This window comes from Triplophysa rosa, linkage group LG7 (genome assembly GCF_024868665.1).
Source record: "Triplophysa rosa linkage group LG7, Trosa_1v2, whole genome shotgun sequence".
Lineage (NCBI taxonomy): Eukaryota > Metazoa > Chordata > Actinopteri > Cypriniformes > Nemacheilidae > Triplophysa > Triplophysa rosa.
The window spans coordinates 478,309-506,002 of record NC_079896.1 but is presented as its reverse complement, the minus strand read 5'-3'; the positions used below and the strand labels follow the sequence as shown (position 1 = coordinate 506,002).

General features: G+C 41.2%; 2 protein-coding genes across 12 annotated transcripts in view; both read left to right on the top strand.

Annotated features, from left to right (window-relative positions):
* tead3b (TEA domain family member 3 b) overlaps window positions 1-17,359 on the top strand; it is a 34,924-nt gene extending 17,565 nt beyond the window's left edge. For 2 of the 10 annotated variants that reach the window (XM_057337747.1, XM_057337746.1), the window contains 12 exons: window positions 7,471-7,535; window positions 7,796-7,858; window positions 10,272-10,283; window positions 11,084-11,272; window positions 11,357-11,400; window positions 11,485-11,541; window positions 12,519-12,583; window positions 12,759-12,895; window positions 12,975-13,148; window positions 13,359-13,502; window positions 13,585-13,737; window positions 14,833-17,359. In XM_057337747.1, coding sequence (XP_057193730.1) covers window positions 7,471-7,535; window positions 7,796-7,858; window positions 10,272-10,283; window positions 11,084-11,272; window positions 11,357-11,400; window positions 11,485-11,541; window positions 12,519-12,583; window positions 12,759-12,895; window positions 12,975-13,148; window positions 13,359-13,502; window positions 13,585-13,737; window positions 14,833-14,946 — 1,217 coding nt within the window. In that variant the 3' untranslated portion in view covers window positions 14,947-17,359. Of the gene's footprint in view, window positions 1-7,470; window positions 7,536-7,795; window positions 7,859-7,962; window positions 8,026-10,271; window positions 10,284-11,083; window positions 11,273-11,356; window positions 11,401-11,484; window positions 11,542-12,518; window positions 12,584-12,758; window positions 12,896-12,974; window positions 13,149-13,358; window positions 13,503-13,584; window positions 13,738-14,832 lie in introns of all 10 variants that reach the window. The other 8 variants (XM_057337744.1, XM_057337743.1, XM_057337741.1 and 5 more) reach the window with 8 other exon arrangements.
* Window positions 17,360-17,898: 539 nt separating this feature from the next.
* Window positions 17,899-25,939, top strand: smpd2b (sphingomyelin phosphodiesterase 2b). 2 transcript variants are annotated; one of them, XM_057338846.1, is made up of 11 exons: window positions 17,899-18,248; window positions 20,465-20,556; window positions 21,674-21,770; window positions 21,877-21,953; window positions 22,041-22,134; window positions 22,628-22,717; window positions 22,820-22,902; window positions 24,079-24,211; window positions 24,296-24,400; window positions 24,665-24,833; window positions 24,928-25,939. In XM_057338846.1, exons 2-11 carry the CDS (start codon window positions 20,507-20,509, stop codon window positions 25,323-25,325), a joined length of 1,296 nt encoding a protein of 431 aa, XP_057194829.1. In that variant the 5' UTR covers window positions 17,899-18,248; window positions 20,465-20,506; the 3' UTR covers window positions 25,326-25,939. The 2 variants fall into 2 exon arrangements, with proteins under 2 accessions (XP_057194829.1, XP_057194828.1); XM_057338845.1 differs by lacking the exon at window positions 17,899-18,248 and adding an exon at window positions 18,279-19,983.
* Window positions 25,940-27,694: the final 1,755 nt, after the last annotated feature.

The window sequence follows — 27,694 nt, the reverse complement described above, 5'->3', positions numbered from 1 at the left end:
TTTGTAATTGTATTTGTAAATTGTAAAATGAAGTATTGTCCAGCCCTACTTCAAATAATCTGTTTCCAAGTGTTTGCATGCATAGTAATAAACCCGCTACGCATAAAACCGCGTTTACATGGAAGTTTGAGACTTGCCGGGTTTCTCGCGTGCAGTGACGTCTCCGTCGATAGTCTGTTTAGTTTTTAAACATGCAGCGGGAAAACGGTCAGAAGCTGTATTTTTATATCTCTTCTCATGTCCGCAGTACCTGCATATGCAACAATAGTTCTTCATTTTGACGTTTCTACATCAACTGCATGATTCCAGAGCGGACTTTTATGCGTTATTTTACTGTTACTTCCGTTGGGGATTTTTACTATAGCGCTGTCAGACATGCGCACATAAACAAAACTGAGAGAAAACCGTTTACATGCAGCGCGAAATCGGAGTAATGGGCAAAAAACGACCTCTGCCGAGCGTTTATGAGCTTTCTCGCTAAAAGAAAACCGTTTCACACGTTTTCATGACCTTGTTATCACATAACCGGAGTCAGACTGTGCATATAAATGCACTTATTGAGCTCAGACTGCTTTAGGTGCTGTATATGGTGTGCTCCCTAAATAGACAGCATTTTCAGGCGTCATAGACCAGAAGTCTGGTTTATTCCTCTTTGTTCTTCATGTACTGGTTTGTCTATTTACTATCAAGTACTTCAGTAATAAAACTCGTAAGGTTACTCTTGCTGTTTGTAAGCTGCACACATTTCATTTCAGTCAGATTTTGGACCAGAGCCCGAGTGACATCATTCAGGATTGATCCTCTCCTCCATGTTCAATATAAACCTATTTACTGACTCAGGTTTAGTCAGACGGACGCTTCATCTCTCTGTGTTATAGACGTCGTGGCTGGTCGATAAGAACAGACTGGAATAATGACATTGTTGATAGGACATTGTTGACATTTTTTGCAGGTTTAGGCCTGTTGTGTATGTGTGCTGTGATATCGGCTGTATATATTGAGCCGTATCTGTGTGTGGAGGGATTCCTTTGACAGAACGATATCTAGAAACCACATGGCCACATGATATCCTTGAGTTTTATTTTTGTCGTCAGTTGTGTGTTGTGTCACACTCGATGTCTTGTGCGGTGCTGTTTTGGCTGTTAAGTTGAAATGGAAAACTGGTTTGGTGATTTAGATTAATCAGCCTTGTTGTGCGGTGAATTTTTTGCAGTTTTTAACTCACTACAGGTGTCGTACAAATAAAGTTACACCTGTAATTGTAATGTTTTAATAAATGAAATTGTAGAGTATCACAGTATGTCATTCACACTAGTGTTCGTCCAGCTTTGGCCGGTTCGCTGCGAGGAGAGCGCGTGTTGACCTCACGGTGAGCCGACTCGATCCTGTATCTATAAACACCTTCTCCACTTACATGCAGTCATCTGACGGTCCACTGAAGAAGTCCTCTCACTCACCAGGAGAATGACGTCAACGCTTAGAATACACGTGACGCCAGACCTGGAGAACGCTAGCATCACCTGATTCATACAGAGATTGACAGCGACTCTTTTTTTATATTCTGGTAACATTGATGGGCGAAGAACATGCATGCAGCACTGAACTGGCTTTTTATCATGAGATTATTATGACAATTATAGTTCAGCCAAAAATCTAAATTCTGTCATCATGTGTTCGTAAACCTGTATGTAGTCTCGCGTACTGAAGGTCAGGTAACTTTGGCCGCGTTTCATTGGCCAAGGCCCGCCCAAGAGGCCATATGACTGACAGGTAAAGCATCCAATCACGTTTTGTTTTGTGCCTTGTCATGTTTAAGTAGGGATGCACAATAAATTATCGGCCATATCGGTATCGGCCAATACATTTTCATTTTTAATGTTATCTGTATCGGCCGATAATAAAATTTAGGCCGATAAATGATAGCCGATAAATTATTAATCATTTTCTCTTGTTAAACCATTTCAGTTGCAAGCTGCTCAGTTAAAACCCAGTACAGTACTGTCTTTCTGTTGTGATCAGTCACTTACTGCTATTAGCAAAACATCGTTAATGTATGTACAGTACAGTATGTAGATACAGTATTTATGAATGTGTTAATAACAAGAACAAAAGCATATGGTTTGGATCAGAGTGCTGTCTGAATGCTTTCTTTCTGTCTTGAGACCTGTTACACTCGTGGCTATTAAGAACACTTTTCTGGGTTGCTCTGGAAGAACATCTTTAATTTGTTTATTAAATAAACATGATACCAGAAAAGTTTAAAAGTTAAAGAATATTTAACTAGTGTAAAGTAGGCTTGGTACATAATTTTCATGGAAAGAAGAGAATTAATGGTTACTTTGCTTTCTGGAGTGAATGTTTTAAAATAAAAGCAGTTATCAACTTCCTGCCTTTTGTTTCAGTCTCAGAAAATGTTATATTAATATTTAGATACTGTATATCAACCAATATATCAGTTATCGTCTTCCAATATTAACAAATTGTCGGTTATCGTTATCGGCCAAAATTTACATATCAGTGCATCCCAGTTTAAAGCATGCTGTTGAGAGAGAGTCGCGACAACAGAAGTTCCAAAAGTTCGCATGTCACGTTGTAACGAGGAAGGCGGGACAAGAGCCGTGAGGGAACGGTGCGAGGCCGGTGACGCGAGTGATAATGAGTGTCAGCTGCACATTGCACTGGTCTCGCATCTCTCACGGAGGAGATCGGAAGCATAAACGATGAGCGACAGGAGTGTACGACGAGAGAGGACCAGGCCTGGACATTGTGTTTTATTTATGTTTGTGTGGCCGGCAGTTGACCGTGAGGTAGCTGTCGACCCTTTACTTTCGTTTTGTTGTTGGTTTGTTTTATTATTAAAAGTTGGTTATCGTTCGCCGGTTCCCACCTCCTTCCTTCATTACTTTGAACTGTAAAGCGAGGTGTGCTGTGATTGGCCAGTTCACCAGTGCGTAGTGATTGGTGGAATACTGCAAGCGTGTAACGCCTCTGACCATATCTGGAACATCAGGTTCCTCTTCAATTGTACTGACAGGTACGCCCACCTTACTTGCGTCTACATTTGGGCGGTCTTAGTCAAATCAGACCACCAGCTGATGTAGATTTGTGGGGGTGTGGCTACACGAGGTGTTTCAGGCAGGTCTGGTGAGCATTCGCTTTTACATAGAATGACTCTTTTGTTCCGTCACTTTAATTTCTGCAATCATACGTGTCTAATACATGCATGAGCAACTTATAACACACCAAAGACACAGAAGAACACGTGTTCACGCCATATGACCCCTTTAAGACTTCAGTGTTTAGTGATGAATTCTTATTGCAACTGATGTAAACACGACAGCTAACACGCACGTCTCCTGGAAATCCTGTAAAACTCAAACAATCAGATGACGACTTCGCTGAAGTGTTTCCAGAAAAGTGCCGTATGCACCAGACATTCAGCCAACGGTCCGTGAGCGTCACATCTGAGGCTGAGACTAACCTGAATATGAGTCTTTCATCAGTGGAACACTGAAGAAGATATTGTGAGAAACGTCTCGGTGGTTTTGTGTTCAGACAGTGGAAGTCAATGGGGTGTAATGTTGTTTGATAATCAAAGTTCTTCAAAATATCGTCTTTGAAATGACAGGAGGATGAAGAAATAATGAAGGAATTTTCATTTTTGGTGGCCTGTCCCTTTAAAGTTGAGCTTTGAATGTGACTTCTGTCGAAACATTATTCTCCGCACACATCATCGGCACCCGTTCGTGTCGCACACTAAATGTCAAGGCAACTTTAATTGGGTACAACTTCTGCAAACCGTCCGAGAGTCATTATGCGTGGTGATTTACAGCCCTGTTGAATGGCAGAAATGCCGTCTGTCTGGTTCTATAGCTGTTACAGTGTGAAAATATTTTCCACCTGTGTTTACGGGTCTTTTGAAGGGCACACGAATCTGTCACATGAGGTTACCCACAAACCATTGCTTCATTGAGATGTGCTTGGGTTGAGGTTTGATTTATCATCCGTTGAGAGAGAACGATGAGATACTGTCATTAGGTTTGGGTATCGTTTGGGTTTTTTCCGATACCGGTGCCACATCGTTACTTTTAAAAAAGAGCCACAAAACACCAGTGGATGACATTCAAGGACAAAATGTTCAATTAAAAATATTTATTAAGTAATAAAAATGCACAAATTCACAATTAAAGTGAATGTGAAACGAGCATGTACACTAACATTGCGAGAAAGATGTTATAGTGTTTACTGTTTACCTTGTTTACCCTCCAGCTACAACTAAATGCTCGCCATAGTTAATATGGGCAGAAAATGCATTGAATATATCAACAGAAACTTGCAGAAACTGAATATATGCTGAAACTTACAGTTAAAACTGTCTTTCACTCTGATGAATCCACGGGTCATGCATGTTCCGATCCGTGCGGATCACAGATCATTTGCGATCCGTTTAACCATTGTATAAGATATGTTGGATTTGTATTATCGTTCACGTGAATGAGGGCAAATGTCTCGATCGACGGCTCAGTCAGCATTTAAGTGGAACCGAAATGAGGCAACCGAAATCTGCGTTTTGATTCGGTCCAGTTACATACCGGATACATAGGTACCGGAGCCATATTGGCACCGGGTTTCGGTACACACCCCTAACTGTCATTGAGTCGGTAATAGTTTGTCATCTGGGGTCAGGTGCTTTATACAGGTGGATCATAGATCAGACTAGCAAACTTATGATGTGCGTTCACGAGCTTTGACCACTAAAGGTCAGTTTATGGTTCTGCGTAGGACCTACGCCGTAACCTACGGCGTAGCCTACGCAGAGCCGCGTACCCTACGCCTGGTAGCCTGACGCGCACCTCTCCAAAAATGTAACAACGCGTCAACTCAACGCGGACCCTACGCGGACCGCAAGCGCTGTGATTGGTCGGTTTGGCAGCATCGTACTTCCTTCTACGCATTTCCGGCATCTTCTTCTCTGGTGTCTTCTTCCGGCAAGTTCAGAGTCCACAAAAGAACAACATGGTGAGCATCGACATCGACCAAGTTACTGAGCGTCTGATTGAAGAGGTTCGGAAATACACGCATCTGTATGACTCCTCTTCGGCGGACTATAAAGACTGTCAGATGGCGGCGAATTCTTGGAGAGAGATTTCCTCTAACGTCGGTTTGGCTTCCATTGTCGTTTGCAAACACTAGCATACACACACACAAAACATCGGCGAAGAAGAGCAAACCCATGAAAACACAAAGAGCCAACTAGCGTTTCGGCGGTGTAATTGCAGTATGACGCATACTCTCAACGCAGAACCATAAATGTTCACGACGGCGTCGTCTACGTACGGGTAGGTCCTACGCAGAACCATAAACTGACCTAAGACCTCACCACCCCAAAACCACTAGCTCGTCAGTCACCCTTATCATACATGGCTCTTAGAAGAACGTGAAGAGGGCAAGAGACATGAGAGCGATGACTAATGGCCTATGGGACACAGGGGTCCCGTGCTTGTTCTTATGGCATCATTTCATGCAGGAATTTGTCCGTGGCAGCTGTCGGTCGGCGTCCGTTGGGGCACCGGCAGGCGTGCAGATTCAGCTCCGGTTGTCTCGGATGAAACACCGAAGCCATTTGCCTGTCTCGTTCTCTCTCTCCTCTCTCTCCTCCTCTACTCTCTCTCCTCTTCAACCCGCTGTTTGCCTCAATCAAAATCAAGTGTGTCGGGGAGACCTGTCACAGGCGCAGAGGAACTGTGAGGATGCGCGAGGCTCGGAACGAGAGAGAGAGAGAGGCGTTGTTGTCTGAGAAGGGTGTGCAAGGCTTAGAAAAAGTCACGCAGTGGTTCTCACTCACAACTCGCAAAACACATCGAGGCGTCTGAGCCCTCCATTATTTCTCTATAAGACACACACGACTCAGAAAGCGTAATACTCCACTGCAAGCCTCATTCACATCTGCATCCTGCAGATATGGCACAGTGTCAAATACAACATTCTATACTCTCATGTGCCAGTGTTGAGCAAAGCTACGCTGTCACCATGCATCACTGGCATCAGCATAATGATACACTTTTATTTTTTAAAACAAACTCCTTAAGGATTAAACGGATGTTCACGAAACTGCAACAACTATTGCTATTTTGTGTCTATGCTCTAGTGGCGGCCTGCGACCTTTTGTCATTATAATTACTTATAATCGTAATTGAGTATTTGGTATTTGCAAGCTATTGCTCTCCCGCACGCACACCTACCAATCCGCGCCGGGCACACACCACCACATAACTAACATCGTATAGGCCACTTCAATATTTTTGCCCTTACTCACCACCCTTTAGTTTAATCTCTTAACTCTCCATGTAATTGTACTTAAATGTCATCGTCCTTTTGTTATATGCTTCCATGCCTTTGCGCAACTATTGACAACTTGAAAACTTTAGAGAGAGACGCAGCACCGAACGAGACCACAGAGAGAGACGAGACGAGAACCGCCGAGAGAGAGACCAGAGAAGCCGACGAGACAGAGACGACGAGAGAGAAAGAGAGAGAGAGAGAGAACCCCAGAGAAGAGTAGAGCCGCCACCCCAGACGAGCCCTCGAAGCAGAGAGATGGAGCCACGAGAGAGGGAGAGAGGCCCCCGCAGAAGAGCCACGAGACGGCCCGTAGCACGACGAGCAGTAGGCCACCCACGCAAGAGAGCACGAGAGGGAGAGAGAGAGACCCAGCCCCACGCAGCACGACCGACCGAGCGCCCCCCCGCCCGGCACCGCCCGACGCCGCGCCACTCGAACGAGACGGGCACCGCCCAAGAAGGCAGCAGACGCGGCAGAGACGAGAGAGGGACAGAGAGAGAGACGGCCGAAAGACGACGACGGAGGCAGAGACGCAGACGAGGCAGCCGCACGCAGGAGAGACGAGAGCAGCACGACGAGAGAGAGCACGAACGACGCGCGCCCAGATCCAGAGAGAGCCCACACCCGACAGTAGACGGCAGACGAGAGAGAGAGAGAGAGAGAGGGAGAGAGAGAGAGAGAGGGAGAGAGAGAGAGAGAGAGAGAGAGAGGGAGAGAGAGAGATTTCTTGCTGCTGCCACCTGATGGTGGATGACTGTATTGACCCTGAATATTTATTAAACAAACATTCACAGGGTTGGAGGATATGAAGAACTGAAATCTCACACACTCTTTAAATAGACTTTAAGAACAAATTATTATTAAGTCGGGGATAAATTGTCTGGGTTTGACAGATTTGATGCATTAATGACTGGAAACACAATAATTTAATTAAAAATGTTCATTATGCAAACACACAGAAGGTGATGAAGTTTTCTGTCTGCATGTGTTGTGTTGGGAGGTGTGTGTGTGTGTGTGTGTGTGTGTGTGTGTGTGTGTGTTTAATCTTTCATTGTTCTCTTTTGATGCCACCTGTTGGTCACTTCAGTTCTAGAATGTTTCTGAACATCTTTTGCATTCACTCCTCAGGTCGCAATGAGCTTATTGCCAGATACATCAAGCTGAGGACGGGCAAAACCCGCACAAGAAAACAGGTATCTCACTCAATGTCTCTGTAATGTGCAGTTTTACATTCAAATGTGTTATTTGTTAATGATTGAAATGTTATTAAAGAGGATTTATAGTAAATAATGGCATGCAGTATGTTGTCTGCAATATGTTTGAATTAAGCTCTTTTTCTTTTTTAAATGCTCAAAGAGGACATGACTAGCTTCACGTGTTAATAGTGATAGTGATGGTGTGTGTGTGTGTGTGTGCGTGTGTGTTTTTGTTAAACTGTGTTGAAATTCTTCAGGTATCTAGTCACATACAGGTGTTAGCACGGAAGAAGGTGCGAGAGTATCAAGCCGGTATAAAGGTAGGTGTGAAGCACATCATCTCTTTCCTCTTTGGTTACAGCTTCTCTCTTTCTTTCTCTTTCCTCTTTTTCTTTTCCTCCTCTTTTGCTTTACTCTTCTGCAGGTTTCTAGCCACTTGCAGGTTCTTGCCAGGAGAAAATCCCGCGAGGTACAGTCAACGCTGAAGGTATGCGCTTTCCTGCGGGTGGGCCGGGGCTTTTTGCCGTTTGCACGAACCAGCGACGGGTCACGATAGTTCCAGTTAACTGTTGTCTGAGTGAAGTCCTGACACACGTTCTCCTCCGAACAGACGTGTGAAGCATGATCGTCTCTGCTGTAGCGCTGAGCTCTTTGCCTGTCGGCTTTCCTGAGGCTCACTGTTTTTTCAACCTTACTTTTCTTGCAACCAAACACCATACGTGTCTCAGCACCTTCTTTAAGATCTGTGTGATGAACCGCTGAATGACACCACGCTCTGAGAATTAGCGCTCCACTAACATTACACCAGTTACACAGACAAAATCACTGATATTCTGAACTCATTCATCGATGAAATGATTGAACGTGAATTGTGTTCATAATATTTTGTGTGAACAGACATGAAGTTTGATTTGTTTTACAATCACTGTGTGGACAGTTTCAGAGCCTTGATGTTTTTAAAACTCTAGACACAAAACTCAAAACACTCGTCACTTGTTACACATGCAGTCAGATGTTCACAACATTGCTTTATGCATACACGCCTTCAAAGAAACCTTACAGAATAATGGAGAGGCTCATAGATGACATGTTTTTTTGTAGACTAACCCGGAAGTGCGTGCCGCGCTGGTTCCCTCGACCAAAAGCCTGTGCAGTTTCCCCATAGACTTTTGGAAGCTCGGGGAAAAAAAGCTCTTGATTAACAAAGGTTTATGATGTTTACATGTTTTGTCTATCAAGATCACCTTGACAAATGAACGCAACATTTGTTACTTTTGAAGCCGGAATACAATCGGCAGAAGTAAAAAGCTAACGCGATGCTATAAACAGACTACACTTAAAGGGATAGTTAAGTTCACCCAAAATGGAAAATTCTGTCATCATTTACTCTCCTTTGAGTTGTTCCAAATGTGTGTAAATGTCTTTGTTCTGATGAACACAGAGAAAGATATTTGGAAGAATGCTTAAAGCCAAACAGATTTTGCCCCCCATTGACTCCCATAGTAGGAAAAATACTTTATCATTTATTTTGTTCTGTTGAACACAAGAGAAGACAATTTGAAGAATGTAGGACAGCAAACAGTTCTGGGGCACCATTGACTACCATTGTGTTTTTCCTACTATGGGAGTTAATGGGCATTCTTCCAAATATCTTCCTCCGTGTTCATCAGAACAAAGACATTAATACAGATTTGGAACAACTGGAAGGTGAGTAAACGATGACAGAATCTTCATCTTTGGGTGAAGTGTCCCTTTAAGGTCGCTCGATATCAACGTCACCACCACCAAACCCCCGACAACTCTTTCAAACTTGATTAAAAATGTGTTCCCTGGAAAGTAATTACTCCGTGAATGAATCCACGTCTACCTTTGAAGAGATTTGTGCCCGTGTTGCATTGTTTGTGAGCTTTATGTCCCCGCCAAAGTGTAGTCGCTTTTAGCAACTTGTTTGCAACCGCCGTTTTTAAGAAGGCTTTAAAAAATCACAAGCGGGTTATAGCTGGTGTGTTTTATGTCATAGAATAAAACGTGAAAATATTTACGATAATAATAATAATTAATAATACCACAGAGCTTATTTCGGGCGATTCACCAAAACATATAAAAAACCCAAAGACTTTGGAGCGATGGAACCGGAAGTCTTAGAATTCTAACTCGGCTCTGGGTTTTGCATACAAAAATCTCTGAGCCTCCCTATTGGTTGAAATAACTCATTTATCATGAAATCGGAACATTGATTTAGATCACACTGTTTCATTGTGTCGTTTTTCGTTACATCATTAAATATTGTACAGAATATATAGTGCAGGTTTAAAATGTGTATTTTGATGATTGGTGAGTTTTGTGTCTAGAGGTTTGAAGATTTTCGTGATGTAAAAAACTGTTGTGGCGCCCCCCGCCAGTGTAAACATGAACTGCAGGAAACTTCAGAAAATGATCAGCAGTTTATTTTCATACAAGTCTGTGTATTGAGTCAGTCAAATATTAACAGTGTTGTTTGATAAATAGGCCTACAGCTCACTGTGTGCATTTAGTCTTTGAGTAGAATTAAAGCACACATACGTTCTACTTTATACACTGTTGTATATGCCCTTGCGGACCGTAATATTCTTGTGCAAAGATGAGAATTGTCAGACTGGTTCATGTAGTTAGCATCTCTGAAATGAATAATGTAGTTGAATAAAACTGGTCTTGGAACTGTTGTACTAATGGTCTTTCTTTCTTTTGATTCAGGCCATGAACTTGGTAAGTGTGGATTTGTGTGAATGTTTGTTTCTGCTTTGCTTTGCTTTGCTTTGCTTTGGCCGTCCTGCACAGGTTCGGTCTCTTCTGGCCCGCTGCGGTGTGCATAGATTGCTCATAATTCTTATGTCAATAATACGCCTGGGCGTTTTGGTTTCTGAAGTTTTTAATGTCGTTCCTCTTTTACTTTTGTAATGAACTGTGGTTGATGTAGCAGGTTATTGAGTTATGAAGGCTTTTATGAGAGCAGAATGTGGTTATGCAGTTTATCATCTACAACAGATTCAACTGGAACAGCGGCTCAAACATAAACATACATTGAGTTACATTGCTAGATGTGTTTTTCATCATTTTATATTCTGCAAGAAAAAACTCGGATGTGAATGACAGTTTGTATGGTGTGCGTCTGGACAAACCGGAATGTAGTGATGTTTATTAATGACGGAAAATGTTTGTTTGAAAACTAGTGTAGTATGAAGGTCAGAGTATTTCAACAGTAGGACAACTGTCTTTATTTTGTAGCTTTTCACAACTTTAATATGTATTGCTATTTCTGTAATGCTTTTTATTACACAAGGAAGAATTCTATGTATACCTTACGTTTACGATACAGAGGAGTGGTACTTTTTTCTTCGTCATATGTACGAAGAAGTTTATAAGCATTTCTCTTCTTCTGATCACATTGCAGCAGGCTGCTTCGCATTAATAAAAGCGCTGTGTTTTGTCTTTAACACCATGAATGCTGGGCCGTGTTTGTGTGTTGTTTTGGGATTCTCCGCTCACACGTGTCTCCATCTCTTCAGGATCAGGCATCTAAAGACAAAGCTCTCCAGAACATGGCGGCTCTCTCCTCGGCTCAGATCGTGTCTCCCAGTTTAATCAAGAATCCCCTTCCGCCTCTGCCGCACTCCCCGTATCCCCCCACCCCACGGGTACCGTATCATCATCTACATGTCAATACAAACGTAAACATCATGGACAGAATCAGAGATGTGATTTCTTTTATCACATACTTTTCATGTTTACGCGATGAACTCGTTTAGGCTTTATTAGGAATTATTGCGTTGCTTTTTCAGTTCTGGCCGAGCCCCATCCCAGGACAACCAGGACCCTCTCAGGAGTGAGTACATCATAAAACCATACCGTGTGCTTCTGTTTGTCTGTGTATGTGGCACGTTTAATAGATCACATTTCTATGTATCAGGCTGGTTCTTAAGCACAACCCAGGGAGAAGTCCTGGGCTTGGCCGCACCAGCTTCCCGTAAGTTCCCATCACAGACAAACCTGCTCTGAACCGAGCTTAAACCCATCCTGCCGCTCTTATAGGATGAAAGATTAAGTGCAATGATGACATGCATCAAAAAATCATTCCACGATGTCTAGTGTTTTATACTGAAAAACATCATTTCTGTTGCTGCGGCGAGTGTTGTTTCAGTTTGATGTGAAGTTGATTATAACGGCTCCCAAACGTCTTCTTCTGATTATAAAACAAACACGCTTCAACTGATGTCTTAACGGGTCAGCCTCATGCACCATAGACAACGTGAAAAAATGAAAAATGAACAAAATTACATTGAGGCACTTGTTATGACGATGTTTTGTCCATATCAAAGCTCATGACAAATTGACAACTTATTAAACCAATATTGATACACAGAACATTACATATAAATTGACAACGAAACCCCAAAATAAACATACAAACATAATAAACATACCGTGTGCATCATCCAATCAGAAATTCAGGAGACATTAGTGCTTCATTTTCAAATATTCCTTTTTAAGTCGCACACTATTGAATCCATGCTTTTCTCCTCGTGGTTCTAATGTCACAAGGTCATAACACGTGGCATGCTCAAACTGACATTAAATAGCTGTCACTTTTACCAAAATGATTATGGCTTAACATTACATCACCAAACACGTATTTCACAATATATATATTACAATTCTTTCACCACAAAATGCTTTCGTAAAGTAACTGAAATTTAAACAGAAAACACTTGAATTCAGTGACAACTACACTGATAAAGAGCTGATACAGCCAATAAGATGTGAGGATATGAATGTGTGACAGATTTGATGTGATTTCTTACAAATGGTGTTTATCCAGTCTGGACAAGCCTCGGGAATCTATGAAAGCCTGTAATGAATATGCATTTTTCTAGTTTTATGATTTTAGTTCTAGTTTTATGAAGTTTTTCTGATGATTCTAACCGATCCTTACTGCCTTTGCAGCATCAAGCCATTTGCACCAGGCGCATACCCAAACCTATCAGGACCTGTTCAGCCAGCCATCGCACGTGAGTCTCAACGAATGATATACTGTATATAACTGAAATGTGTGGATGCTAATATAGTTCTTTGTAGTCCTCATTCTTTGTGTGAGCAGGCCTGCAGTATTCCATTCCGAATGCTCCTGTTCTCTTCACATTTCCTGTGTCTCACTGACGCCCCCTTGTGTTTGTCCTCATCCAGCATATGAACCCCTGGCACCTCCTCCGGCCCCGGTGGCCACCGCAGTGCCCGTGTGGCAGGATCGCACCATCGCCTCCTCTAAACTCCGGATGCTGGAGTATTCCGCATTCATGGAGGTTCCACAGGACCAGGATTCAGTGAGTAGAGACTCTTCACGGCACGCGGCTCTTCGCTTGAGTGAATTTAAATAACGGCTGTTCTCCAATCTTTTCACAGTACAGCAAACATCTGTTCGTCCACATTGGCCAGACTAACCCCTCCTACAGCGACCCTCTGCTGGAGGCCGTGGACATCCGACAGATCTACGACAAGTTTCCCGAGAAGAAAGGAGGACTCAAGGACTTGTATGAGAAAGGCCCTCAAAACGCTTTCTTCCTGGTTAAGTTCTGGGTGAGTTCGATATGTTTCATGGGTTACGCGATATACCCCGGTACTCTGAAGCACACCTGCCTTGTTTTAGTTAGATTTGTATGGCGGTCTTGCCAAATGCAAGCAAGCCCTGAGCCCTGAATACAAACTCTGTATCACAGAGATTTGAGGATGGAAGTCTTTCAGTGCACAGGAGACGACACAGCGCTGACTTGATTTCTCTCTTCTCAGGCGGATCTGAACAATGGCGGTGTTCAGGATGGGCCGGGTTCTTTCTACGGGGTCAGCAGTCAGTACAGCAGCACGGAGAACATGACCATCACCGTATCGACCAAAGTCTGCTCATTCGGCAAGCAGGTGGTGGAGAAAGTGGAGGTGAGTGCGTTCATCCTTCATGTCAACATCAAAATATGCAGATGACTTCTTTTCCACCAGAGTTTTCTTGATCGTTTCACAGACGGAGTATGCCCGTGTTGAGGGAGGAAAGTGTTTGTATCGAATCCATCGCTCTCCCATGTGTGAATATATGATCAACTTCATCCACAAACTCAAGCACCTGCCAGAGAAATACATGATGAACAGCGTATTAGAAAACTTCACCATCCTACAGGTAAAACGTCCCGAAATGCACCTGTGAAACTGTCACTTTGTTCATGCGTTTTAAAGTCGTTTTTAACCTTACATTCCGTTTTCAATGTTATTGAAATGTGATCCAATGAAGTCACGTCATGCGTGTTAGCAATACTATGGAGAAGACTGCAGATTAAAGCTAAATCTTTGGATCGAAGTGTCTGCTAAATAAAAATGTAAATGCTGTAGACCAGTGGTTCCCAACCTGGGGTCCGCCAGAGTTCACATGAGGGGCGCGGGAGCTGACATGCTTTGAGGTTACTGCATAAATGTTCCACTAATCATTTGAAATAAAAATATTTTTGTATGTTTCAAAAAAATCATGTGCTTACAATGCCAAGATAATGCAGTCAAAAATAGTTATATCTTGTATAAAATAATTATTTCAATTTTTCCGGCTCCATCGGCAGACATTCACACGGGGCCTTGCGGTAGCCTGAAGCACTGTCATCGGCGGTTCTCGCTATGAGACTCACATGAGAAACGTCCTCTGTCAGGCGTCAACGTTCGTGTTCAAAAGGAAAAATAGCAGAGAAACGGAAATGCGGTGATTCTTCGTCAGAAATAAAGGAAAAAGTTTAGACGCTATGACAAAACCTACGTAAATTTAGGTTTTATTGAAGGACAAGACAAGTCTCGGCCAGAATGTGTGTTCTGTGGTGAAAAATTGGTAAACGACAGCATGAAACCAAGCAAAATGAAAAGACACCTTGTAAAAATAAGCAGTCATTGACAGAGTAACCTGCATCTCTTTATGCAAGTACAGCAATGTTAATGTTTAACAGTTCTTTCATAACGTTCAGTTTACTCTGTATGTTCATACAATAACCTGAAAATAGACTGTATTCAAGTAAAAATGTCATTAAAATCTTTTATATTACTCATATTTAACCATTTCATTAAATTTATTTATCTATATATGTGTGTTTGAGTAGCAATTATGTGTGTACACACATATATGAGGGTTGGGGGGCTCCGATTGTCATATGTGTATGTGGGGGGCCCAAGGAAAAAAGGATGGGAACCACTGCTGTAGACGTTTCATCAGTTTTCTTCTCTCTGTCTCACACTACAGGTGGTGACTAACAGGGAAACCCAGGAGACTCTGTTATGTATAGCGTTTGTATTTGAAGTGTCAACAAGTGAACACGGGGCACAATATCACGTCTACAGGCTCATTAAGGACTAGTTCATCCACCATCACCTCCGTCACAAACTTCTGTTGCTTTGCACGATCCCTCCAACACACACGGAGGAATATGCCAAATTGTACAAACATCAGAGGAATACGCCAAAAATGTTACCAAAAAGCCAAATGTTTTGCTTTTGTTTTAATGCTGGTGCGGGATTCGATTGAGCCTTTGAGAACGTAAAAATATAGTATTACTCCGTTTAAAGAAAGTTTGTGTATGTCTTTAAATGCCTTAAATAGAAAATGGGTCACGTTGGTTGTGTTGCATATAGAAACCGTGATGTCTTTGTCTCCATTGAGGGAATGTGAATGTGTTGATGGAACAGAATGTCTTTAATAGTTGAAGATGGTGTGTGTGTGCGTGTGTGTGTGCGTGCGTGCGTGCGTGCGTGCGTGGTACAGTGAAGTGCCATTGATGTATTTCACCACAATATTAAAAACTAAGAAAATATATTTCTTGAAAAAAGATTTTAGTGTCACAACGTTGAATTTAAGTGACCTCTCATTACTTTAATACAGTTACACAAATCATCTGTTCAGTCCCAATAATTGATTTAAATGAAAATCACTACTATTGTTATATTAATACTCTATGCTGTAAATACTTTCATATATATATATATATATATATATCTTATTATTATATTTGTGTATTTTACTATAAAGAGAATTTGGAGAGCAAATGTGACTAAAATAGGATTTTTTATTCTTTTTAATTTTGTGGTGAAATATGACGGGTACACATTATTCACCTCACGTGTAAATGAGTACGAGGTTTGCCAGCGGAGGGTTTTTAATCATTTTACTAAAGGACAACATACTGTAGTTACATTTTCAGTTTAGGAAATCAAAACTTTTGATTGGCTGTGAACTCAGCAGATGTCTTTTCGGCAGCAGACGAGGCGTCAGTAACTGTCTGCAGGTACTAAAGGATTTGATATGTTGAAATAGTGAGTGCCTTTTTTAATAAACACTAAGTTGATTGATTGATACTCTGAAGTGCCTTTTGACTACCTCTTGAATTCAATAATACGAATAGGCAAAGCGATTAATTTCTTTACATTACATGAGTGCAAAGTATTTAAAGTAGTTTTCACGACTACAGGATTTACTTTTTTTTTTTTTGTAAATTTGCGCAAGATTTGCACTGTTTTTTAAAGCAAATTTTACTTATTTTTTAGGTCAAGTTTTTGCACACAGCTTTTTTTAGGTAAAATTTTGTGCAGATTTACTCAAAAAAATTAAGTACATCTAACTGGTTGTGTTTTACAGTAAAGGTCAAACACGACTCTGGATGTTCATTTGTTCAGTTAAATTGTCCGTCTAGAACACAGAAAATGGCTTTACAGCCATCTAACCCATTGATTTATGAGATTTGAATGTGTAATGATGGAACTAAACCTCTACAGAGCTTGTTTTAGGATGTTGTTTGTTTTGTTTCTGGTGCTTCAGAGAATGTCCAAGTGTGTTTCACTGTCTACCTTCTTTACAGTTTCAACTTCTTTCAGTTTGTTTGTCAATAGCTGTTGTTTTGAGTTAAAGCGTCAGTTTTCGTCATGTTGGTGTATAGTTTTTTTAAAGGGAAACGTATGTCACCCTGCACATCATCCCTCAAAATCCCTTGAGTTACAGTTATGATCGGTACATCTCTAATTCTCTTCTTTTCCTCCCTTCAGATGTAAATTTGGGATCAAAGTTGTTGTTTCTGGTTGTAGTTTTTACTCTGTTGAGTGCTCCAGGTGTCCGGCGTGGATGTGCTGCATCTTTGCTTTATCGTTGGATGCCCATTTGAACATGCTGACCTGGCATATTTGATTAAATAACAGCATCTTTTGCTACTACTGAAAATCTCTATCCCCTCGAGAATGAAAAGACTTGATCTTTATAAATGATTAGATGGAAGTCAGTGTTGATGAAGCCATGTTTAAAGTTCAGAAGGCAGCACTGTTGGTGCTCGCTGACGTCACTTTATGGTTTAAAGTCCTGAAGGTACTGAGAATTCTTGAGTACACCATGCAAGTAGAAATGTAATGTATATTGGTTCGGCCTTAACCTTCATGTTCGACGACAGTTTCCTCAATTGTCATTTTGCCTCTTTGTTTTTCTTTTTTATAATTATGTTTGTTCTAATTATTAATTTGACGTTTGCTCTTTGACTTTCGATTGATGCTGTATGCATACATTGAAAATATGTTGCGTGTTACTTCTGTTATTTTATGCCATTATGTAGTGGTGTTGGCAGAAACTTTCTCCCATTTTTTAACAGTTCATGGTTGCCTTTGGTTACCAATTGTGCATTGCAATTATGTATTGAATATCTTCAATGTTAGGGGTTTGTACAATATAATCCAAACAATGTATAGCAATACCAATAAAAGTGGCATGGGTCTCCCTGGACCAGATTTCTTAAAACACATTTACTGCTTTTCTTGTTGTCTTCTTGTTGTACACTGACAAGAACATCTATATTCAAGCTCTCGTTGCACTTTTTTAAACCTTAAAATGGCATCTATATACAACAGTACATTATTATCTTTCAGTAGGATGGTTTATAACAAAGTACCTTTTGTGAGGGTGTACAGATTGTTAAATATATTTTTATATAGATTTTTTGAAGTGTAGTACCTGGTAGGGAAATAAAATCGGGTGAATTCAGGGTCAACCCACGAACGACTCTGATTGGTCCATCTTCATAATAGATGAGTAAAGTAACATGTTCCTCGTGACAACGCCTTCCCGTTTAATCATCACTTGACAATAAAAGACTACGAAACTTAATAAACATTGGACTACAATTATATAGATATAATTAAAATATTTGAATTATTAATTCACATCTATAGGAATTGTTGGAGAAGAACGTTCGTTCTCCGCGGTTTAGTTCTGTGGGGAAAACTCTTTTTCCCAGCATTCCACGCGACGCCGCGCTGGGACTGGCGTGGCCGTGACGTCAGACGTGCTGTCTTGAGCTTGATGATACATTGTTGTAAAGTGTGTCGTTTCTAAATGAAACCAGAAATCATATCATATTCAGCAGCGGATGTTCAGCGTTACATACACGCGACACACATCGTCGGTGTCCATCACAGAGAGACGCTTCATGTTGTTTTTAAAACTCGTCAGCAGTTTTAGCCAAAAGAACGAAAAGGTCCATTTAAAAGTTTGCCTCGCTTGAGTTTGTGTTGAGCTTCATCCAGGTCAGTGGATCAGATGAGGAAGTAACACTGGACCGCTCTTTATTACACACTTTATAACGCATTCATCACCTGCGAGATCTTATCCACGTCAAGCGCGAGGAGGTAAGATGATAATACTCAATCACATTCTCATAACATCAGAAGTATGTGAAGTTATTGTGACACACAGCAGAATTTAACGTGTCTGGTTGTCATTGCATTACACCGTGTCTACGCCGACACGGCAAAAGACATTAGAAACGCATTAGAACACATTATAATTTCACATTTTGTCCACACTGGATGCGGCAGGTTGTCGCGTCGCGTCGCGTCGCGTCGCGCCTGTCGCGTCCGGTGTAAGTAAAGGTTGTAAGATTTGATGAGATGAAATACTGATAAAAATTCAGAGCAAATGTATTGTGACACTTCGTGGTTATCTACACCTGTGAGCACTTCGTACAGCCACAATAATGTGTTAAAGAAGTAAAGATATTTCAATGTAGTGTTCTTTGATTCGAAGGCTGTCTGTATTATAATGCCACGTTTCACTGAAATGATTATTTCTGTTGATCATTATTGTTTCATGTGTAATGTTTGCATGTTGAGTTACATGGATGGTAAATGAGTGACTGGTTTATTTTCATGTGCTGTGGGATTTTCTAGGTACTAAAAATAAATTATATTGGTACCATACTTGTACATGCCATTAATACCACAATATTGCTGTCATACATATGGAAACAAGGCCTGGTTTTAAGGTTGCTCTTCTTTGTTCCGTCTCATTGATGTCTCGAAGGAATAATCAAAGAGATCTCATCTGTGATCCGTGAAATATTGTGGTGGCACTTTTTGTTCTTGTTCAACTTCATTACAAAGTTAATAGATTTTGAAAGTGAAGTGTTTTAAGTCTGTTCATCTGGCTGGTGTCTTTTGGAGCTGTGAACACACGGATGGCGAGTCAGTGCTCATGTGCGCGTGTCTCTGGATGATCATATCACTGGTGCCATGTGGATCAATTCTGTTCCATATGAATACAGCGGGATATTAGCTGTCATCACAAGCACGTGTTCTGTGTGTCTACTGGGATTATTTTAGTTGATATTTGTGTAAGAAGTGTATATACATGATCTTTAGGTCATGCACGCACTTGTCTGGGGATAAAAGTATTATCATGGATCTTAATGGTCACTGCTATTTATTCCTGGATGCTTTTAACATGACTGTCCTGTTTTCTGTCCTCAAGTCTGTCATCCAGAGACATTATTTCAACGTTTTGATAATCTGAATAAAGACTTTAACATTACTAGAACAGTGATGTTTTGTGTGATGTCAGGGTTTAACTATACAGAATGCAGTTGCTAAGGTGTTGTGAATGGTTTACAGAGTAATCTCAAAAGACCCCCGTCCCCCCCGGCCGGTCTCCAGATGTGACGTTGGTCTCTCGCTCAATGTAAGTCTAAAAATCACTTGTTTTGTCGTTCAGCAGCAGGCAGAATTGGTGAGTCTGGTTGTTTGGAAATTGAATTGAACTATTTTTTTTCAGATTTATGCTTTTCTTAGAGGCTATTTCATATATTTTTGTTAATTTATACCTTGAAAGGTCTGTGTTTTTGTGCATCAGGTACTCTTTAAAGACTGTCGTGTCAATACAGTGATTTATGAAACTGGTAATTATTTAATACTGTGTCATGTGTAACTGTACCACGGTATCACTGCAGTACTTTTATTTTGTTACGTTTGACATTAATGCCGTTTAGTTCCTGTTGTGCTCATCTGTAGGGTTTATTGTGTTACCATGACGACACCGCCGGGTTTGCGGTTGGACTTTTGACTCTGGGATTAATCTGAAACTATAATGGTATTTACAAGCGTTGTTTGCTTTTATGATTTATGAGCACATGAGAAGTGTTTTACAGCCGTCTGTTCTCTGTGTGGATTTATTCCTGGTGCAGGTTATTTAGAACACTTCGCGGTGTTCAAGTTTACTGTCAGAAACTAGGGTGTAACACACATTATTTGTGGAATTCTGGTGCAGGTGGTTGAAATAGTTTTGCAGCGCACAGAAGTGTCAATCCATTCCTTTTCTGTTCTGATGTCTTTGCAAAGTTCTTTTAGCAACACGTTAAAATCAGCTTCAGCAAACACCAAGTCTACCAGTGTTTAGTCAGTTTTGTGTGTGTTCTGTTTTGTGTAAACATTACAATAAATGAAGTTTATTTTGAAGCATCGCTCGTTCTGAGAATATTCAACCGTCTTCATGTCATTCTCAGCATTGCTTTGTTTGTCTGGATGTGTTGTTGGAACGGGTTTGGGCTGAATTACATTCCCTGTCCTTACAGAACGACTCACACCCATTCCTACAAAAATACAGATTCATCGCCATGACGACCTGTGCACCAATCAGAATGCGTGTCTTTTCTCTCAACTGCTGGTAAGTTCACATGCTGACACTCGTGTTCCCTGATCAAATATTATTAACAATGTTTCTACAGGATTCATGCTCAGAAAAGGCCTTCATTTCATTTCACACACAGATTTGGAGGCTGCTGGTCTTTGTTAATAACGGCTTTAACTAGTAACCAGCACCACACCTCACTGTTTACAGTTAATACTGTTGTGCTACACAATCCACACAATGACTAACACTGTTTACTCTCATAACAGAGAGAACTTGTGCATTTAATAAACTTGTGCATTCTAATTAATCTGTTCAATTCCGTTTTATTTATATAGCGTCTTTTACAATATTGCATTGTTTCAAAGCAGCTTTACAAGAAGAAAAACAAACCAAAAAACACACAGAAGAAGGTTGAAAATAATACAGTGCACGGTTTTATGGAAAGAGTAAGACCATTCTAATAAGGCAATGTTAGTGGGATTTTCAGAGCCCTGAGCTAATCTACTATAATCTAATGTTCTCCCGGTGAACCAGCCAGCACGGCCCTGTGGCGAGGAACCCAAAGTCCGATGAGAAATAAATGGAGAAAAACCTCGTGAGAAACCAGACTCAGCCGGGAGGACCAGCTCTCCTCTGACGCGTCACAGCTGCACTGAGGAAACGTGTTTAGCAAAGAGAGCTTATAATTATAATGAATTAATAAAGCAATAAGCCGTGTGAAGCAGTGGGTTACAGTGCGCTTTATAACGGCACGAGTCATTAAACCCCTCAGCTGTTATTAAATGCTCTGTAACCCACTGCTTCACACGGCTTATTGCTTTTATAAAACACTTATTCCACATGCGTAGCAAGGTTTCATCAAATAAAGTGATATTCAGGCTACGTAATGCGGTCAGCCGTTATAAATCAGGGTATTTTATAACGGCTTAGAACTCGGCTCAGCCAATCAGCATCAAGGACCAGAACTGACCGTTTTATTAATGTACATTTGTGTGAAGCTGTTTAGGCCTCATTTTGTTGAGGCTACTTTGTGACCGATAGCAAACCAGAAGATAGATGTGTAAGACGGACCTGTACAGGAATAAAAGATGGAAGTGTGATTTATTGATTCAACAGTGTTGTTCAGTTGTGTTTGATGTGATTGTTTTAGGGGCATCAGGTTCCTCACCAAACAGCGCAGAGAGAGATTTCTCATGATCAGAGATCTGCTCTATCATCAACCGTTTGACGTGGCTTTACTGCAGGAGGTGAAACCCACACCAAACATTTTTATTTCTGTGGACATCTGTGCTTGTTGTGCTTTACTTTAAATCAAATGTTTGAAGCCCACAGTAGATGTGTTTCTGGTCACAGGTCTGGTGTGAGGCGGATTTTCTCTTCTTAAAGGAGAAGCTTGGCAGTGTTTATCCTCATTCACATTATTTTAAGAGGTAAACGCTGAACTTTCAATCTGATCAGTTTCTTTTTAAGTTAATCCTCTGGGTTCATGTGGATTTTCTGTGTTTTCTGGATCACAGTGGGTTTATCGGGAGTGGACTGGCTGTCTTCTCCAGACACAGAATTCATGATGCTTTTCTCTACAGATACTCATTAAATGGTTATCCTTACATGGTGAGTGTGGTTTCATGTACGTTACATTTACTTGTATGCCTTTTGCGGACACTTTTATTCACATCAACTGCATTAAAGCGACTTGAAATGAAGCAATTTGTAAAGCACGTTCATGCATCTGGCATTTATAATAACGAGTCTGTCAAACTACCACGAAGGTCAAAAAGATCTATAAATAATGACAGAATCATTCAACTGATTTCTTTATTTAAAGGCGGGGTAACCGATTTCCGAATTACGCTTTAGACAACCGAGCCGGGCCGAGTACCAAAACAACCCTGTAGCCAATCAGCAGTAAGGTGGGACACAGGACGGACATTAGCCAAGCCGAGCGCTGACTAAAGCGACAGATGGGGGTAGGGGTGTGTCTGCTTTGGTGAATTGAACATCAAGAACGGCTCAGAGAAATCGGACACCCCGTCTTTAACGCTAGAATGATCATCGTCAGATGCTCAATTCATGCATTTGATTCCTTACACTGTTTTTGTTTCAGGTTCAGCATGGTGACTGGTTTGGTGGTAAAGCTGTCGGGAAGATCGTGCTCGGCATAACTGGACTGACAGTTCACGTGTTTGTCACTCATGTGAGTTTGTGCACATCGTGTGTGTGTGTGTGTGTGTGTGTGTGTGCGTGTGTTTGTGTGTGTGTGTTGCAGTGATACATGTGTGTGTTGTGTCTCCTGCAGCTTCATGCAGAATACTGTCGAGAGAGAGACTCGTATCTCCCACACAGAGTCGTGCAGGCCTGGGAGCTCCTGCAGTTTATAAGGTGACAAAACTGTATGATCTGTTTTAAGAGTTAGTGTTAGTATGTAGTTAACAATCAGCCCCTAAACCAAAAGAGCCCTCTCGCACCAAATAAAATTTGTCTGGAGCCGCAAAATATATGTAACCTTTAAATTACTATAAGGCAGGTTGTTATGCAGGTAAGGTAGTAGTTACCCAGTTGCACCACTAGGTGGCAATATAGTGTGATTTTTATTGTATTTAGATGTTAAGCAATTTATTCATTTTTGTCCCTGACAATAAGTGGGAGTGTTGCAATAGGAGAGTAGCGTCGCTGTCTTGCACCCGCTGCTTTAGTTAGACTTCCACTTTTTTTGTGAACTTTTGTTTTTGCAGCGTTTGACGAACAGCCACAAGAGACCATGTACTCTCTGCATACGGACATCACGCGTAAACATTATGAGAAGCACGCTAGCCAGACAGGATTTAAACTATGCCGGCTAAAGACCTAAAAGACGAAAAACTCACCATTCCATTTCTAACACACACATACAGTGTGCGGCATTGCATGCGTCTATTCAAATGAAATATCTGAAAAAGCAAATACATTTACCTAGCCAGGGTGTATGGCTGGGGAAATGTGTATGCTTTTTCAGATATTTCTTGAAGAAATCAGGACAGAAGTGGTGAAAAGTGGACAAAATAGACGGATTACAGCAGCAGGTGTAAACAGGTGTGTGCCTCTTTCGTCCACTTGTCATCCGATCGACCAAAACGCATCTTAATACCAGGCATAAACAGGGCCTTATAAAGACTGCAGGGGGGCAGAAGAGTCACATGCGACTCGAGAGCCACGGCTTGCCAACCCCTGCCCTAAACGGAGTACATTTGAGAAATTAGAAATACAAACAACTGGAATCTTTAACATAAACAGAGAATTTAGGCATCTCTCATTTAGTGAGCATCATTATTCTGTGCTCACTTCACGATGGCAGAATACTCTGAAGTGTGCACTCTGAGGTGATCACTACAAAGTGTGCACTCCAAGCTGAGAGCAGTGTGCACCATGAAATGAGCACTCTGAAGTAAGCGCTATAAGGTTTGCACTTTGCAGCACCCTTCTAACATTGAGCAGTCTCATGTCACCCTTCATTAAAACAGCTTGAAACAATAACTCTCAATTTATTTTCGAGTGTATTGAATGTAATCTCTGTTGAAGGCACACTAGTGCCGGAGCAGATGTGGTGATCATGGGTGGAGATTTGAACATGCATCCGGATGATCTTGGTACCAGACTGTTGAGGAGCTACACGGGACTGAAGGACTGCTTCACAGAGACGGACAGCTTTGATGTTAGTGTTGAAGTCTGATGTGAGTGTGTAACTGGACTGTCACGTGACTCGATGAGCTGTAATAATGTGCTGTCTTTATATCAGGGATGTGAGGGAGGGAACACGCATATAAGCGAAAACCCCTTCACAAACTCAGATGAACTCGTTCCATTTGGTGGAGGAGTCCGGATAGATTACATTCTGTTCAAGGTAAATGTGATATAGACAGTTAATTAGCACAAAACATATTTTCTAGTTTCATTTATAGTTTGTGTTGATTGCTGTGACAAGAGTAATGCCGTTTTCTCCTTATGCAAAATACGAAACATTTGTGAGTGACTTGTCAAGCACAGTTTGAGCTACAAATGAGAATATGTTGCGTCATACAGAACACCTTATGTGATGATTTTTCTGTTAGTTTTCTTGCTGTTGAGTTAAGTTTACAGTTAATGTTAAACGTTCTTTTCTTTGCAGGGATCTGAACAAGTAGATGTAAGCTGTGAGTCTTTGAGCACTACTAAGGGTCCCGTCCCCGGACACCCCTTCTCTTATTCTGACCACGAGGCTCTCACGGCTGAATTCCTGTTTACTCCAAATAAAAAGAAGCATCAACGCTCAGAGAGAGAGGTTGACTGTTTTCCAGGTATTTGAGCTTTAGGTATTCCCTTAAGGCTCACATAATCAGCATAATGTTTTGACACCTTGTATGTTTTTTTTTCATTCTCTGTTTCTCTCAGATAATCTTCCTGATCTGGTAAACACGGTAAATGAAGCTCGCACTGAAGTGAAGGTGGGTCTTCACTGTGCCGAGCACATGCGGCACACGACGGCCCGTACGGGCATCATGGGTCTCGTTCTGTTAGTTCTCGAGCTAGCCATCGCTGCTGTTCCCATATTTGCTCTGGGAGATGATCAGCCCTTTCCTAAAGCCTCCTTCTACCTGCTGGGGGCGCTCTGTTTTGCCATCCTGCTCTTCACATCACTGCTGTACATCTTCTACAGTATGGAGGTTAAATCACTGCAAGGTGCTGAAGATCAGATGAGACTGGCTTTGGGAAGCTTACAGGAAAGATTAAAGGAGTCCCCCAAGGGTCTGTCTTCGGTCCATTCAGAAACTGTTCAGTTGAAATCTTAGTTGGATGTGAAGTTGACCTATTAGACAGCAGTTATGAAAAAGGACTCTATTGGGCCACTATGTTTTAGTCTTAACCAAAAGGTGTTTTGTTTCTAGAGTTTTTAGCTCGGGCCTTTGGATTGACAGCCTGTTCATCACAAATGCATTTAACATGAAGAGCTATCCTCAGAGGAAAGTAAAGGGAACTTACAATACTTCACGACAGATCCACTGAGAACGGACCACTATGAATTTCAGCTCATTGTCTTAAATTATTCTTTGTTTACAGGTTGTTGTTATTTTATAAACTGAGACCTGCTGGGCAGAAGTCTCTGTTCTTTCTACGTAGTCGTCTTTGTTTGTGTTTTAACTGTGATTGGTTCAGGTTATGTACATAAGAAGGTCATTTTGTGAATATCAGAAACAGACTCATATCTTCAGTTGATTCTGTTGTGGATGATAAAGATGAGGAACATTTCACAGTTGAACTGTAGGTGGTGCAATGATCCATTTATTTGTATAACCACTCCATAATGTAACTGTAGATGTTAAGACACTTTCCTCTGATACTGTACAACACTTTCATTACATAACTGTATCTTTTATAAAAGAAATAAACAATACACATCATCTTTCCAGATTGTGATGTGTTCTTGTCGTAAATGTACTGTATCTGCTATTAACAACTATGAGATCAAGTTTATAAATCTATACATTAAAAGCACTATGAATTATTAAACAACTTCCAACAACCAGTTAGGGACATATATATTTTTAAACCACAGATGCAAAACAACTACTATATATATTATTGAAAAGTGTATAGTGTTTGTAGCTATAGCTGGATATGCAGAGCACTTTTATAAACCATGTTGTGTTTATCCAGCATTGACAACACTGACTGGAAGTAAATCTCACCACAAGGGTGCAGTGTTGGATATACTACAGTAAGGTTGTGTTGACTTTAGATGAATGCCTATAATAACCCAAACAAGCAACATGCTGTTTATTTTCAAATAGTTAACCTCTTTACAGTCATTTTTGATTCACAGCTAAAATATAACATGCGATCACACATTTAACTTAAGGCAGGTGTGCATAGAAGATAATTTTGTGAATTCGTATCTTCAAATACTTTATAGTATGTGTTTTGGACAATCAAGGTGAGAAACATTTTCAGTCGAACTGTATTACATATTGTTTAAATATGACAGTATATAGTGATAAGCACAAACGTCTGTGTCTTTGTAACTTTGCATGTCTTCAGATTTAGGTTAACCACTCCTCCTGATCTTTGTTTCTGGGCAGAATAGAACAAAGCCGATGACTTGCCCATTGACTGCAGTAAAAGTACAGACTGTCATCCGACATTAATGATGATGCATTCCTGGAGCAGAACCTGCCTGTCATGGGTGTGGCTCTGCCTGGGCTGTCTGCACATGTGCAGTTAGTAATGCAGCGTGTCCGTGCATGTGTTTCAGTATTGCAGTGTGTATGTGTTAGTGACGCAGTGTGTCCGTGCATGTGTGTCAGTATTGCAGTGTGTATGTGTTAGTGATGCAGTGTGTCCGTGCATGTGTGTCAGTATTGCAGTGTGTATGTGTTAGTGATGCAGTGTGTCCGTGCATGTGTGTCAGTATTGCAGTGTGTATGTGTTAGTGATGCAGTGTGTCCGTGCATGTGTGTCAGTATTGCAGTGTGTATGTGTTAGTGATGCAGTGTGTCCGTGCATGTGTGTCAGTATTGCAGTGTGTATGTGTTAGTGATGCAGTGTGTCCGTGCATGTGTGTCAGTATTGCAGTGTGTATGTGTTAGTGATGCAGTGTGTCCGTGCATGTGTGTCAGTATTGCAGTGTGTATGTGTTAGTGATGCAGTGTGTCCGTGCATGTGTGTCAGTATTGCAGTGTGTATGTGTTAGTGATGCAGTGTGTCCGTGCATGTGTGTCAGTATTGCAGTGTGTATGTGTTAGTGATGCAGTGTGTCCGTGCATGTGTGTCAGTATTGCAGTGTGTATGTGTTAGTGATGCAGTGTGTCCGTGCATGTGTGTCAGTATTGCAGTGTGTATGTGTTAGTGATGCAGTGTGTCCGTGCATGTGTGTCAGTATTGCAGTGTGTATGTGTTAGTGATGCAGTGTGTCCGTGCATGTGTGTCAGTATTGCAGTGTGTATGTGTTAGTGATGCAGTGTGTCCGTGCATGTGTGTCAGTATTGCAGTGTGTATGTGTTAGTGATGCAGTGTGTCCGTGCATGTGTGTCAGTATTGCAGTGTGTATGTGTTAGTGATGCAGTGTGTCCGTGCATGTGTGTCAGTATTGCAGTGTGTATGTGTTAGTGATGCAGTGTGTCCGTGCATGTGTGTCAGTATTGCAGTGTGTATGTGTTAGTGA

Coding starts and splice junctions, on each gene's coding strand:
- smpd2b (XM_057338845.1), top strand. Junction 22,903..24,078: donor GAGCTCCTGCAGTTTATAAG/GTGACAAAACTG, acceptor TCTCTGTTGAAG/GCACACTAGTGCCGGAGCAG. Junction 24,401..24,664: donor TAGATTACATTCTGTTCAAG/GTAAATGTGATA, acceptor TTTTCTTTGCAG/GGATCTGAACAAGTAGATGT.